The following is a 14,699-nucleotide window of genomic DNA, read 5'->3' as shown; positions in this document are numbered from 1 at the left end:
TACATACTAGACCTGTTAGGATCATTTCTTTTTAAGTACAGAGCACTAAAGCAGGGATATTCTCATCTGATATACGGATCTTTGGTGTAGTCAGTGAATAATGGAAGCACCATTAGTGAATTAAAATGATATGCAAATAATGCAAGCCATAATTCCATTTACATGGCACGAGGAATCACAAGAGTACTCCATTGGTTACTATCACAATACAAGTGGATATCGAAATCTTCGAGACCGTAACATACTCCAGGATATCCCGGTCTTACAAAATGGCACATGATGATTTTAGTTTGGACCCGATTGATTCTGGTTTGGTCCGCTCACGGACCTCTTCAGTCTCCTTCCTGGCTCTCTGCAGTCTCTCGCTGAGATCACGAATCTCATCTTTTGACTTCGCCTGAGCCAACTGTGCTTGCACTTCAGCCCTCATACGAGCGGCCTGCTCCTCTGCCAACTTCTGCTCAAGTCTCTTGGTCTCCTCGCTCAGCATGGTTTCAGTCTAAAAGTAAGCAATCACACCAAACAGTTCAGTCCAACAAGTCCAGATATGTTCCTCATAAATAGCAGACGAGAAATACGGCAGATAATCACAGCCTTCGAAACATTAGTACGCATCTTATACAAATCCATAATTAGAGGAAAAAAGATTAGAAGACCACAATAGATCATAAACCCAACATGCTTCCAAATTAAAAAACAAACATGTTTGTTGCAGACTCCGCAAAAACGTACGCTATATTGGAAATATAATTGCCCGAAATGCCACTGCGGAGAACATTTAATTTTTCAATGACGACAAAGAAATACAAAGACAGAAAAGGGGGGAAAAAAAATCAATCTGGTGATAAAAAATATAACTTTACGCTAAAATATACCATCTCAGAAGTTCGCTTCAGCTGCTCATTATAAGATTTTTGCATCTCTTCTTTAAACTTCAGTACCTGCTCCTGTTGCTCCTGGAGCTTCTTTGCTCCTTTCTGCCAAACAAACACTCATAGTTTGGAAACTGTTCGTGCAATCGCATTAATTTTACTTGCTTTAAGTTTTAAATGCTCCACTTACCCTTATTTCGGCAACCATCTCATCTGAAGAAGGCTTTCCGCCATTCTGGTTTATCACTGCATCAACAAGGGAAAATAGCTCCTGAACTTGGGCTGTTTTCTTGCCCTGATCCTTCGTCTTATTATCGAAAAGCACCCGCCGGTTCCCGCAGAGAGTAAGAATGTCCTTCGATAAATATTTTACAAGATATCAGTGTGCAGCAGCAATAGTGGAAGATGCTCAGGGTCAATGTCGTCTTGGTGATTTTTATTGCATTGTATCTTACAATGGCAGCTCAAAAGCTTTTACTAAACTCAACCTGTGACAATCTTACTGGAAGTAAACCGAGTATAGTTCAACAAAATTTGTGAAAGTAGACTACAAAATACTTAAAATTTAAAAACAAGTCGATCTCTCTAGCCAACGTAAACCATGAGCATAGACAGAACTGTGAGTCTCATCAAAAGCTATCCCAGAGAGAGATACCCAGTCAATGTTGAGATTTGAAACTGGATTGTGCTTAACAGCATCATCAGAGATAAAGCAATCTGATAAATCTATATTTAGTATTTGGAATCCCCAGGTGGCATATCAATCAAACCACCTGTTGTAATTACTCAAAGTTTGCAACTTACTTTAAATGATCTATGAATATCTAACTGCATAAAGAGAGGTAGAGGTCACCTTCAAAGGCTGCGGGCACTCATGACCCAAGTAATCTTCCAAAGTTTCATCATTATCTTCAAGTTCATCCCCACCAGTGAACACAACAATCATGTAGTTGACTATCTTGTTTCCAAACAAAGTCCTCAGGGTATTGAAGGCAGCTTCTTCCTCCTCCGAAAAGCGGGTCCTAACAGAGAAGACCAAAAGCACAGCATGGATCCCATCCTTGGCCAGATCAATACACCTGACAATTTCTTTTCCAACATTGCCGATTCCAGCAGAACTATCGAAAAGCCCTGCAATTACAAAACATGTCCTAGATAAGAACCTCTCAATATCCATGAAATATCTCATTCTGCAGAAGTTTGTTAAAAGATCATTACCGGGAGTGTCAATTACATTGACAATCTGGCCATCAGGCAAGACACTTTGCTGCAACTCGCAGGTGCTTGTCACCCCCGACTTGAAAGCCCTCCTCCCAAGAATAGTGTTCCCGGTGGCACTTTTACCATTACCTGTCCTGCCCACTAGAACCAGCGTCCGAACACCAGCGTAAGAGGAAGTGAGCCCCCAATCATCATCTATTGCAATCCCAGCCATCATGTAAAAACCAATTCACGTCAACTGCAAGACAGATATAATCGCAAGTCAAACAGAATACCCTCAACATCAATACCGACTATGAACAAATCTCACATCTAATCTAACTAGATAAAGTTCCGACTTTTACCAGTCTCCTAGGCCTTATATCGGGAAATCTAGTTTCGAAAATAAAACCTTTGCACAGTAGTTTGTCAAACAAGAACAAAAGATTCGAGCTTTGGAGTTAAGCACAGGATTTCGAAAGACTTATCAAGCAAACAACACGAAAGGTACTGAAATTCGTCTCTAGAGCATAAACAGAACACCATCACTAACAATCTTGCAGCACTGACATCAATAAGATAAGAAGATCGATCAGCTACTACCAGTGAAAGAAGAGAAGCTCGATCGATTGTTAACGGTTGCACGAAGAGCACTTATAGAGAAGAATCAACGGCAATTCAGCCACCGTAAGTAAGGTAATCAGACAAGGAAGGAGAAATTCGCTTCCTTGCTCGTCCGTTAAGAAGACGAAGGAGGATCACTTCAGATAGAGGAATGAATCGGATTCGGTCGTCAGCAGAAGGTAAGGAAGGCATTTTCGGAATGAATGCTGCTACCGGAGCTGAGGGCGGGAAGGAATTCCTACTCCCATCTCACCCCGACCCCGACAAGAAACTCCATCCCGGTTACGGTACGGATCGATAGTTCTATCCAGACAAATTCCAGTTTGCCGGTGTCCGCCTCCTACGCTATCGGCTTCAGACCAACCATCTCAGCCACTTTCATTCCAGCACTCTCTCTCTTCTCTCTCTAAGCTTCTACCTGCCTCTCCCGATTTCGCTGCTCGACTGCCTGCCTGCCACAGGACTTGGAGGGGCATAGACCTTGATGAAAGGCTTCAAGAACTTCCCACTCAGTACTGATTTGGACTCTCGGCACATCCTCATCAGGACTGGGAGACGCCATGGCCATGGCCTAACCTAGAACCCTAGAGAAACGCAACGCAGGTAGTGGTCGGGGCTATGGTAAGGTGAAGGGAGGGAGGCGGCAGTGGCGGTGGCTGCGAGTATTGGTGAGTGCAGAGGCGGATCTCCAGAGGATGAGAGAGAGAGAGAGAGAGAGAGAGCTGGGGCAGAGTTCCAAAAAAAAAATAAAAATACTGAAGTGGAATTTCTCCAAAACCATATGAACTTTCTTTTTTTATCTTTTCTTTTTTGTATGTAACTAAATTTAGTATTCGGAAGTCTAATGATTCTACTAATTTAGTTAGAACTGGATTGATCCAGTGAGAGGTAAAACTCTCATACGCAAGACTCGAATCCAATATCTTATTTAAGGGGAATAAGTACTAAACTGTATGAATCAACCATTTTTTATATCAAATGAACATTTTTGTTTGTGACGGTGGATCATCATATCGTATTGGGATATGGATGGTACTGCCGGTATTAATTCATGTTCAACGTACAAGATGTTATGTAAAGCATGTATTGATCTCGATTCAAGAATAAAATGTACGCATTTCGGTAATTAGGCAGATAGAAGTTCCCTGAGCTCATACCGGAAGAAGGCATCTCTTTGTGGGCAAATTACATACGTATATGGTACTAACTAATAATAATATTTGTTCAATCAAGCCGGTGAGTGTGTGGCCTTTGAGTGTGTAATTAAACTATTAAAGAAGCAATGAACCCTATTGAACAATGTAGAACCCTCTGTCGGTGTCGGTGTGCATTTTGTACACGAACTACCGGCGAGTGAACTATATATGGGAGCTTATTCTATGTTTATGGATTGAGATTCTAAGAAAGAATGGAAGTCGAGATCGAATATAACAAAGGATTAATGCGCGCATGTTGATTGGGACGGAGATAGATCATTACGGTCCGTTCGTCCAAATGCAGACTATTAGAGCATGAATATTCTCATATGATGTATTAGATTGTGAATAATGAAAGCACCTTCACTCTCTCTCTCTCTCTCTCTCTCTCTCTTCTCCTCAAAATGACTTTTTCCATTAGCCTTTCTGGAGATGTATTAAGTGCACTCTTACCCTCCGTTTTGATAGAGAGAAAGGGGAGGCGAAGGGTTAGAGAAGAAGAACTTTTGTAATATATGTTTAGTGCATAATCAATGGCGGTCGACAATTGCTTGAAATTAAACTCGTCTCGAGACGAGCAGGCAGTTGCTACTTCTCCTTTTCGGTTAATAGATAAGACCATCTTTTATATCATTGGTACATTAATTATTAGGACCCAAAGTTTTACTAGTAGATGATATCGCAGCTTTCTGGCATGAGAGATCCTTATTAATGTATATACGTCATGGTGATACCCCTTTTTTGCTTCATCTTGATTAATTTGAGATTTGAGTGAAATGGTTTCAGACCAATCGATATATATGATATCTGATGATAACTCCTGGCAGTGCCGAGTTTTGCCGAAAAGAAACCTCATCGATCGATCATGTGTGAGACACGGGTTATTTTCTAAGACATGCATATATATACATATATATATACATATGCATATTACATACTAAATTTTGTGGCTGGAGAATTTTTTAAATAAAAAAAGGAAGGAATTGGCATGGACCCCACGTGGTCCAACCTTCTTCCCCCACAGCAACCCCTTTTTTCCCACCGCCATTGACTTCTTCTTTTTCTTTTCTTTTTGTTTCTTTTGTTGCTCTGTTTTCTGCTGCTCTGTTTCCTGCTGGTATGGTCGAAGAAGAAAACATAGAGAGAGAGAGAGAGAGAGAGAGAGAGAGAAAGGGAGAACAAAGGAAGAACAACGATAGAGAGAGGGAGAACTATCGAGATAGGAAGTCATCTCATAAGGAAGGGTCTAATCTTGCATTTTTGGTTGAATATTGACAAAGTTTGGGTATGTATAGCTGAAATTTATCTCTCCAGTTTGGTTATGTCTTCAATTCGTTTAGCGTTAACTATTTCTTTAGAATTAGCAAGTAGAAATCTGTTTTGAGTGGTAAGTTGAATAAATTGGATTGATAGTTCGATTTGGCATTTTGGGAGTTGAATTCTGTCGAGGCATTTAGCTTGCTGTTGCTGTTTTGCTTGAGTGTTTTATAATTATTTCGGTAAGTTGAAATCTGGAATTTGTATTCATGAAGTAATTAAGAGCACTTATCAATTACTTAGAGTGTTGGTATTAGTTTTATTTCCTATTAGATTCACTTAATTACCCTGTCACTAGCTGAAATTAATTAGTTAAAATGAAGAATTATACAAAGAAATGTTTTAAGGTAGTTTGAGTATAGAATTTATTCATGAAGAAATGGAGAGTAATATTGGTGACAAGTGAGATGAAATGAGTTTTGTTGTGAATTCCATGGCGATGAGTTGAATGTGCCATGTTTCTGGTGATTTTAAATAACTGATATGCAAGATGGTAATGTGGGGTTAATGACATGGCTGAGATTAACATTTTTCTTTCAGATTTTGGCGGTAATGTTGGTCCTTGTATATAATGGTTTACATAATGGTTTAGAGTTCTTAGCATTTTTCTCTCAATTGGTTGAAATTATGGGGTTGTTGGTTGATTATTACCCAAGCATGAAAACTATTTTTCTAGTCTTTAAGTTCTAGATTTATTCTCACTGTTTGAGTGGCCTATATTCGATTTATTTTTCATGGAATCACTTCAATTATTTTCGAGATAAATGGTAAGATATAAACTTGCTTAAAGGATGAGATGGGTTCGTAAATTCATTAGGCGAAATTGACGGACACTTAGAGTTATCGATGTTGGTTTTATTTCCTATTACATCGTGTAAGATAACTGATTTGAAATTTCAGTTATAATGAGTGGGGGTTACTTCATAACTGATGTCATGAAGTTGATGTGGATGATCTTCATTGAGTTGAAGTTCATCATGAAAATTTCATGGATAGATTAAGTTGGAAATATATATGCATATATATATATATATATATATATATATATATACACACTTGATATTCTAACCATGTTTACAATTTATAGGGGCGGAGGAGACCGAGACTATACACCCGGAAGACTCGACTCATTGAGTTATCATTTTGGGGTTCTTTGTGAGTTTTTTTTTCCACTATAGAATGAAACTAAATCTTGAACTAATTATATAAATGATTGCTTGATTGAAATAAGTTGAATGAGGATAGTAACAGGATTTCAAGGAGTTATTATAAATGAATTCGGTTGATTGCGATGTAGTTAAATTATTGTTTGTAGCCATGGGACCGCTGATCCGGCGGGATATAAAAATGGACGCCTAGACCGCTGATCCGGCGGGATACAAAAATGGACGCCTAGACCGCTGATCCGGCGGGATACAAAAATGGACGCCTAGACCGCTGATCCGGCGGGATACAAAATGGACGCCTAGACTCCTACTGTCGGAGGATAATAGGCAGCCCCCGCTTATGAGAAATGAAATGAGGAGTTTGTGGATATGAGTGCGGGGTTACGGTACCGTGTAACTCTGTCGAAAGGATTGCGACCCTATGGCTACTATTGCTTGTTGCTTAGAATGATTGTTTGAAGTATGTGATATTAAATGGGTCGATAAGAGAAATGTTTCAGGTTGGAAAGTAGATACATATACCACTAGAAGTTTTAAAATAGATGATATTACTATAACCGTGTTGTGAATGCATAAATAAGATTAATACTTCATTTTATTGTGGAATTTAATACTCACTGAGATGCAGCTCACCCCCTGCATATATATATATATATATATATAATTTTTTTTCCCAGATGAGCTAGGAACCAGACTAACCGCACAGGATATCTTTTTGGACAACGGGGATAAGTGCGGAGGATCTTTTTGCAGTAGGGCCCACTCCTAGTATAAGTAGTAAGTTCTTGTAGAATGTTATGATTAAGTTACGACTTGAAACTTTTGTATAGTTGGGTTAGTGATAGGGTTGTGGAAAATACTCTCTTGAGAGTTATATATATATATATATATATATATATATATATATATATATCAGAACCTGCTGAATTGGTTATATGCTTTTAGTATAGCTTGCTGAATTGGTTAACTGTTTGGGAGGTGGAAAACATGTTATGAATAAATTGTTTATGTGATAATGGATATCGAGAAAACATAGGGGAAACTCTACTGAAATTTCGGGTCGTGACATCATGACAGGCTGCTAAATCCGAAACAAGCAAACCTAACAAGCCTATATTATTATTTGTTATGTTCAGTTGATTGATCAGTTCAGTCTTCCTCTCCTTTACGTTAATTGCTTTCGGGGTTTCCCTACTTTCTGCTGATTTAATTTGTCTACCCATCCCCTTGCCATCTCCTCCCCAACGTTTCACTTTCCAAATTTAGCTTTGATGTCTCTTAGCCCTTTGCTTGCCATTCTTCTGTGAAAGTTCCTCACTCCCTCTCGAAAGTTGAATTGAAACCCATCGTGGCATCTAGTCAACAGATAATGGCAGTCAATGTCCTCTCTCTGCACATATTCTTTCTTTTTCGAAGTTTGGGTTTGAATCAATGAAGCTAAGCAGGAGAATACTTCTCTCACATGAGACATAGATCCGACTTCTACGCATACTATCTCTTCCCAAGGACATTTCTATCATATCAATACTAGAGAGTGGGGTCAGTACTGATCTTACAGTTTAGAGGGGACCAACGGACTTTCTGAGAAAATAATAGTAAAATTTCATCAAGATACATGTAGTTTAGGGAAAGCCTTTATTAGATTCAATATGAATTATTAAAAGAGCTATTGGGGAATATTGCATGGCGCACGATAATTATTTTCGATGGAGTACAGCGTGAGTTTATATGTATGAAGTTTATTTTGTCTCAATTTTTCCATCGACCAAACGATAAGGACATCGTATTGTACTTGTTTTGGAATATGCAATTCTAGAACATACAAAATACATTTAATCTAGTATTTCCAACATGCGATGCTAGCTTAAGAGGTATACTCGACCATTTTCATTTTATGTCAGTCTCTCCCGAGCCTCCTACTAAAACAAATGCAGATGCATACACATATACATACATATGCACACATTCTGAGTTTTAAGTACAGAGCACTAAAGCAGGGATATTCTCATCTGATATAAAGATCTTTGGTGTAGATAGTGAATAATGGAAGCACCATTGGTGAATTAAAATGACAATCACAATACGAGTAGATATCGAAATCTTCGAGACCGTAACATACTCCAAGATATCCCGGTCTTACATATCGGTTAGCAGCATCAAGACAACTATAGAGAGGTATAAGAAGGCTAGCTCAGACAGTTTGAACACGACTTCTATTACAGAGATCAATGCTCAGGTAATATGTACGTGTGGCAGTTGTCTGATCTAGTTATTACAAAAGATCGAAAACAAGCAGCAGATTTCGTCGTTCCTTCTCTAGATTTGCACATTTTTTCTTATAAGTAACTGATTTATATATTTTGTGCAGTTCCTTCCATGCACAATGTATATGACATATCTCTAATTTATCTTTTTGTATATATGCAGTATTATCAACAAGAATCAGCCAAGCTGAGGCAGCAGATACAGATGCTGTAACAGATAAATTACTTTCCCAAAGATTTTTCCACTTTCCTTGAAATCGACAAATTCGGCAAACAATATCACAGTAGAACTATACTATGTATGCACTACTTACAAAGAATGAAGTTCTACAAACAGTAATATTGTACGTCAATAAGTTATCATAAAACATTACGCGATCCGGCTTTGTGCTGATTATATAGTGCATATTATGCATGGCAGGCATTTGATGGGAGATTCTTTGAGTGCCCTTTCCGTGAAGGAACTGAAGCAGCTCGAGAACAGGCTCGAGCGCGGAATCACCAGAATTAGGTCCAAGAAGGCAACCCTTATATGATCTTTTTTTTTAGTGCAATCCCCTAATGTAATTATTTACTATATAGTTTTCACAACATCATAATTTCGATAGATATTCCTGTTTTTAATTTTACTTTTAGTAGTTCATCTATTTTTACTCTTACTTGGACAACTCCTGATTTGTTTTCATCCATGTCGAACAGCATGAAATGCTGCTTGCTGAGATTGAGGACTCGCAGAAAAAAGGTAAGTAATCATATATATATGTGTGTGTGTGTATTATATATATATATCCAATGTCTCTTTCTTCTCTCTTTGTGTATCTTAATCTTGCAAACGCTCCATCACCATCTCCATTATAGCAAGAGCTTGTTCATCTGTTCATAATTTGTTTCACAGGAGATTGAGATGGAAAATGAAACTGTGTACCTTTGCACCAAGGTATGTAAAAACTCGTATTTGTGTGTGTAGCTGCAATATGTTCTCGATAAAATCTGAATATATACATATGAGATTTCTACTATACTCTCTATATATGTATATATGAAATTCGCTTAATGATACCATGCATACACCGTAATTTGTTTTTTTTTACATATTTTGGATTATCTAATCAGACTTTTCTTGAATCACCACGGACAAACAGATAGCTGAGATAGAGAGGATGGAGCATGCGAACATGGTTCCGGGCCAGGAGATGAATGCGATTCAGGGGTTGGCTTCCCGCAATTTCTTCCCTCCCAATATGTTGGAGAGTGGAAATTTCTATTCTCATCCCGATAAGAAACTCCATCTCGGGTATGAATCAATAATTCCGTGCATATTAGTATAGATACTTTATGGAAACTATAGCATCTCGTCTGGCGTTTTAAATGCTCAGTAGCAAATATTAGTTTCTCATTTGCTGGTGGATCATCGTCCTTTAGATAAGTAAGTGTCATAAAAAAATACTATGATCCACCAGCGTATTTATTATAAGAAGTGTCATCAAATGTACGCTGGTGGATCATCGTATTGTACTGCGACATGGTAGTGCAGATAGTACTTCAGGTTTAACGTACAAGATGTTATGAGAGCATGTATCGTTCTTGGTTCAAGAGTAAAATGTACATGCCTTCTTTTTTTTTTTTTTTTGCTAACTCGGGGTGTCCGGGCTTAGCCCGACTAATTTCCGAGGCTCTGTGAACTCCCGGCGACGCACAGAACGGGTAAGCACTCCAAAGGCGCTCCGGTGGCTCCAAAGGGTTTCGAACCCGGAATCGGGTGGATATTTAAGCTCCTCCTTACTCCTTAGAGTTAAATGTACCTGCCTTCATGTATATGCAGGTAGAAGTCCCTCGAGCTGATTCCAGACAAAGGCATCTCTTGTGCGCGAAGTACATATGGTTATAATTTATAATAATAGTTGTTCAATGAAGGGTTAGCATGGTGTTTGGGTGTGTAATTAAAGCTGCAACGAAGCCTATAAACATCCTGCAACTCCTGCATTAGTACGGCACTGAAAGGGAAAATTCCTGAACATATCACAGTTTGAAAACAAGTATCACAATGCATCATATTTCGAAAAATTAACATGGTGCATCACGAAAATTTTAAAAATTTTCACCGTGCATCATTTCTGTCAACTGATGGATGGAAAGCTGACGTGGCATGTTATTTAGACAAACGGTGCCAATGTGATCGTGTTTACTCAGCATTTGGATCCCACCTGGCCATGAAAATATGATGCACTGTGAAAATTATTTTCAGACTGTGATGCACGCTGTCATTTTCTCATTATTTGTTTGTTAACTTATTTCCTAAAACGGAAATGCACTAACAACCATATACAAACTGTCATGTCCTGAACAATCTTGTTCCTATCTCTCTTTCACTTTTTGTAATATTTGGCACAAGTTTGCTGATCGATCGGGCGACATGGCCTCCATCATCGGCTAAGCCACAAAACCTCATGCGGTCTGTTTCCCTTGCTCGAATCAGGGCCACATGAACGCAACTCTCAAACTCGCAAAAGATTCGATTATAACAAAGGATCGCATTTTAAGTACATGTTCATCGATTCGTACTATACCGTTACGATCATTCGTTTAAGTACAGTAAACACAGCACTGAAGCAGGGATATTCTCATCTGACATACAGATCTTTGGGGTAGATAGTGAATAATGGAAGCACCATTAGTGAACTTCAAATGATATAGAAATAATGCAAGCCATAAATCCATTTACATGATACAAGCAATCACAAGAGTAATCCATAGGTTACTATCACAACACAAGTGGATATCGAAATCTTCGAGACCTAAACATGCTCCAGGATATCCCGGTCTTGCATATTATAGAATGGCGCATATTGGTATGGGCTGCACATTCTCCTCCCTGACTCTATCTAGGCTCTCCCTGAGATCACGAATCTCGGCATTTGACTTCTCCTGAGCCAACTGTGCTTGCTCTTCAGCCCTCATACGAGCGGCCTGCTCCTCTGCCAATTTCTGATCGAGCCTCTTGACCTCCACTCTCAGCTTGGTTTCAATCTAAGAGCAAGCAATCACACCAAACAGTTCAGTCCAACAAGTCCAGAAACGTTCCTCTTAAATAGCATATGAGAGATATGGCGGATAATCACAGCCTTCGAAACATAAGTACGCATCTTAGACAAATCCATAATTAGCGGAGAAAAGATTAAAAGACTACAATAAATCATAAACCCAACATGCTTCCAAATTAAAAAACAAACATGTTTGTTGCAGACTCCGCTAAAATGTATGCTATATTGGAAATATAATTGTCCGAAATGCCTCTGCGGAGAACATTGAATATTTCAATGACGACACAGAAATACAAAGACAGAAAAAGGGGGAAAAAAATCAATTTGGTGATCAAATATCTAACTTTACGCTAAAATATACCATCTCAGAAGTTCGCTTCAGCTGCTCATCATAAGATTTTTGCATCTCTTCTTTAAACTTCAGTACCTGCTCCTGTTGCTCCTGGAGCTCCTTTGCTCCTTTCTGCCAAACAAACACTCATAGTTTGGAAACTGTTCGTGCAATCGCATTAATTTTACTTGCTTTAAGTTTTAAATGCTCCACTTACCCTAATTTCGGCAAATATCTCATCTGAAAAAGGCTTTCCGCCATTCCGGTTTATCACTGCATCGACAAGGGAAAATAGCTCCCGAACCTGGGCTGTTTTCTTGTCCTGATCCTTTGTCCTATTATCGAAAAGCACCCGCCGGTTCCCACAGAGAGCAAGAACGTCCTTCAATAAATATTTTACAAGATATCAGTGTGCAGCAGCAATAGTGGAAGATACTCATGGTCAATGTCGTCTTGGTGATTTTATTGCATTGTATCTTACAATGGCAGCTCAAAAACTTTTACTAAACTCAATCTGGGTCAATCTTACTGGAAGTCAACCGAGTTTAGTTCAACAAAATTTGTGAAAGTAGACTACAAAATACTTACAATTTAAAAACAAGTTGATCTCTCTAGCCTATGTAAACCATGAGCATAGACAGAACTGTGAGTCTCATCAAAAGCTATCCCAGAGAGAGATACCCAGTCAATGTTGAGATTTGAAACTGGATTGTGCTTAACAGCATCATCAGAGATAAAGCAATCTGACCAATCAAACCACCTGTTGTAATTACTCAAAGTTTGCAACTTACTTTAAATGATCTATGAATATCTAACTGCATAAAGAGAGGCAGCGGTCACCTTCAAAGACTGTGGGCACTCACGACCCAAGTAATCTTCCAAAGTTTCATCATTATCTTCAAGTTCATCCCCACCAGTGAACACAGCAATCATGTAATTGACTATCTTGTTTCCAAACAAAGTCCTCAGGGCATGGAAGGCAGCTCCTTCCTCCTCCGAAAAGCGGGTCCTAACAGAAAAGACCAAAAGCACAGCATGGATCCCTTCCTTGGCCAGATTGATACACCTGACAATTTCTTTTCCAACATCGCCGATTCCAGCAGAACCATTGAAAAGCCCTGCAATTACAGAACATGTCCTAGATAAGAATCTCTCAATATCCATGAAATATCTCATTCTGCAGAAGTTTGTTAAAAGATCATTACCAGGAGTGTCAATGTCAATTACATTGACAGTCTGGCCATTAGGCAGGACAGTTTGCTGCAACTCGCAAGTGCTTGTCACCCCCGACGACCTAGCCCTCGACTTGAAAGCCCTCCTCCCAAGAATAGTGTTCCCTGTGACACTTTTACCATTACCTGTCCTGCCCACTAGAACCAGCGTCCGAACACCAGCGTAAGAGGAAGTGAGCCCCCAATCATCATCTATTGCAATCCCAGCCATCATGTAAAAGCCAATTCACGTCAACTGCAAGACATGGATATAATCGCAAGTCATACAGAATGTCCTCAACATCAATACCGAGCATGAACAAATCTAACATCTAATCTAACAAGATGAAAGTTCCGACTTTTACCAGTCTCCTAAGCCTTATATCAGGAATTTAGCTTCAAAAATAAAACCTTTGCACGGTAGTTTGTCAAACAAGAACAAAAGACTCGAGCTTTGGAGTTAAGCACAGGATTTCGAAAGACTTATCAAGCAAACATACACGAAAGGCACTGAAATTCGTCTCTAGAGCATAAACAGAACACCATCACTAACAATCTTGCAGCACTGACATCAATAAGATAAGAAGATCGATCAGCTACTACCAGGGAAAGAAGAGAAGCTCGATCGATTATTAACGGTTGCACGAAGAGCACTTATAGAGAAGAATCAACGGCAATTCAGCCACCGTAAGTAAGGTAATCAGACAAGGAAGGAGAAATTCGCTTCCTTGCTCGTCCGTGAAGAAGACGAAGGATGATCACTTCAGTTAAGAGGAATGAATCGGATTTGGTCGTCAGCAGAAGGTAAGGAAGGCATTTTCGGAATGACTGCCGCTACTGAAGCTGGAGGGCGGGAATGAATTCCTACTTTCATCTCACCCCGACCCCGACAAGAAACGCCATCCCACTCAGTACGGATCGATAGTTCTATCTAGACAAATTCCAGTTTGCCGGTGTCCGCCTCGCTCCGCCTCCTCCGCTATCGGCTTCAGACCAACCATCTCAGCCACTTTCATCCCAGCACTCTCCCTCCCTCCCTCTCTCTCTCTCTCTTTCTGAGCTTCTCCCTGCCTCTCCAGATTTCGCTGCTCGGCTGCCTGCCTGCCGCAGGACTTGGAGGGGCTTAGACCTTGGTGATGGGCTTCAAGAACTTCCCACTCAGTACCGATTTGGATTCTCGGCACATCCTCATTAGGACTGGGAGACGCCATGGCCATGGCCTAACCTAAAACCCTAGAGAAACGCAACGCAGGCAGTGGTCGGGGCTGTGGTGAGGTGAAGGGAGGGAGGCGGCAGTGGCGGTAGCTGCGTTTACTGTTGAGTGCACGGGTCTGGAATTTGATTCCTTATTTAAGGAAAATAAATACTAAACTATATGAACTAACCCTTGATGATGTCAAATAAATATTTTCATTTATGACGGTAGATTATCATATCGTACTGGGATATGGACTGAGATAGATCATTACGGTCCTTT

The 14,699-nt window shown here is 39.6% G+C and overlaps 3 protein-coding genes across 8 annotated transcripts in view; 1 reads left to right on the top strand and 2 right to left on the bottom strand.

The window, feature by feature from the left end:
* Window positions 1-87: 87 nt before the first annotated feature.
* Window positions 88-3,442, bottom strand: LOC116205680 (immune-associated nucleotide-binding protein 9-like). The gene is made up of 6 exons (XM_031538313.1): window positions 2,676-3,442; window positions 2,091-2,331; window positions 1,726-2,003; window positions 1,063-1,227; window positions 876-977; window positions 88-499 (listed from the first exon to the last, which is right to left on the bottom strand). Exons 2-6 carry the CDS (start codon window positions 2,308-2,310, stop codon window positions 263-265), a joined length of 1,002 nt encoding a protein of 333 aa, XP_031394173.1. The 5' UTR covers window positions 2,311-2,331; window positions 2,676-3,442; the 3' UTR covers window positions 88-262.
* A 1,510-nt stretch (window positions 3,443-4,952) lies between these two features.
* LOC116205685 (agamous-like MADS-box protein AGL11) lies at window positions 4,953-10,848 on the top strand. 5 transcript variants are annotated; one of them, XM_031538324.1, is made up of 9 exons: window positions 4,953-5,177; window positions 6,297-6,364; window positions 7,053-8,611; window positions 8,803-8,849; window positions 9,061-9,150; window positions 9,339-9,381; window positions 9,535-9,576; window positions 9,782-9,933; window positions 10,462-10,848. In XM_031538324.1, the coding sequence occupies exons 3-9, from the start codon at window positions 8,444-8,446 to the stop codon at window positions 10,463-10,465; spliced, it is 546 nt and encodes a 181-aa protein (XP_031394184.1). In that variant the 5' UTR covers window positions 4,953-5,177; window positions 6,297-6,364; window positions 7,053-8,443; the 3' UTR covers window positions 10,466-10,848. The 5 variants fall into 5 exon arrangements, with proteins under 5 accessions (XP_031394184.1, XP_031394183.1, XP_031394182.1 ...); XM_031538323.1 differs by lacking the exon at window positions 10,462-10,848 and having other exon boundaries at window positions 8,413-8,611; window positions 9,782-10,240; XM_031538322.1 differs by lacking the exon at window positions 10,462-10,848 and having other exon boundaries at window positions 8,409-8,611; window positions 9,782-10,240.
* Window positions 10,849-11,292: 444 nt separating this feature from the next.
* LOC116205678 (immune-associated nucleotide-binding protein 9-like) overlaps window positions 11,293-14,699 on the bottom strand; it is a 16,101-nt gene continuing 12,694 nt past the window's right edge. The window contains exons 1-6 of one of the 2 annotated variants that reach the window (XM_031538310.1): window positions 13,826-14,558; window positions 13,217-13,478; window positions 12,852-13,129; window positions 12,229-12,393; window positions 12,042-12,143; window positions 11,293-11,666 (exon numbers count right to left, since the gene is read on the bottom strand). In XM_031538310.1, coding sequence (XP_031394170.1) covers window positions 11,469-11,666; window positions 12,042-12,143; window positions 12,229-12,393; window positions 12,852-13,129; window positions 13,217-13,457 — 984 coding nt within the window. In that variant the 5' untranslated portion in view covers window positions 13,458-13,478; window positions 13,826-14,558 and the 3' untranslated portion in view covers window positions 11,293-11,468. Of the gene's footprint in view, window positions 11,667-12,041; window positions 12,144-12,228; window positions 12,394-12,851; window positions 13,130-13,216; window positions 13,479-13,825; window positions 14,559-14,699 lie in introns of those variants that run through there. The other variant, XM_031538309.1, reaches the window with a different exon arrangement.

This window comes from Punica granatum, chromosome 4, assembly GCF_007655135.1.
Source record: "Punica granatum isolate Tunisia-2019 chromosome 4, ASM765513v2, whole genome shotgun sequence".
Classification (NCBI taxonomy): Eukaryota; Viridiplantae; Streptophyta; class Magnoliopsida; order Myrtales; family Lythraceae; genus Punica; species Punica granatum.
This window is presented reverse-complemented; position numbering and strand designations above follow the sequence as displayed.

Excerpts from the sequence above, each read along its gene's own strand:
- LOC116205680 (XM_031538313.1), bottom strand. The coding sequence starts at position 2,310 with ATGATGGCTGGGATTGCAATAGATGATGATTGGGGGCTCACTTCCTCT. Across the intron at positions 1,228-1,725 it reads AGTGCCCGCAGCCTTTGAAG|GACATTCTTACTCTCTGCGG; the intron begins GTGACCTCTACC and ends TATTTATCGAAG. Across the intron at positions 978-1,062 it reads AGATGGTTGCCGAAATAAGG|AAAGGAGCAAAGAAGCTCCA; the intron begins GTAAGTGGAGCA and ends TTTGTTTGGCAG.
- LOC116205685 (XM_031538323.1), top strand. The coding sequence starts at position 8,444 with ATGACAATCACAATACGAGTAGATATCGAAATCTTCGAGACCGTAACA. Across the intron at positions 9,382-9,534 it reads TGAGGACTCGCAGAAAAAAG|GAGATTGAGATGGAAAATGA; the intron begins GTAAGTAATCAT and ends TTTGTTTCACAG. Across the intron at positions 9,577-9,781 it reads CTGTGTACCTTTGCACCAAG|ATAGCTGAGATAGAGAGGAT; the intron begins GTATGTAAAAAC and ends ACGGACAAACAG.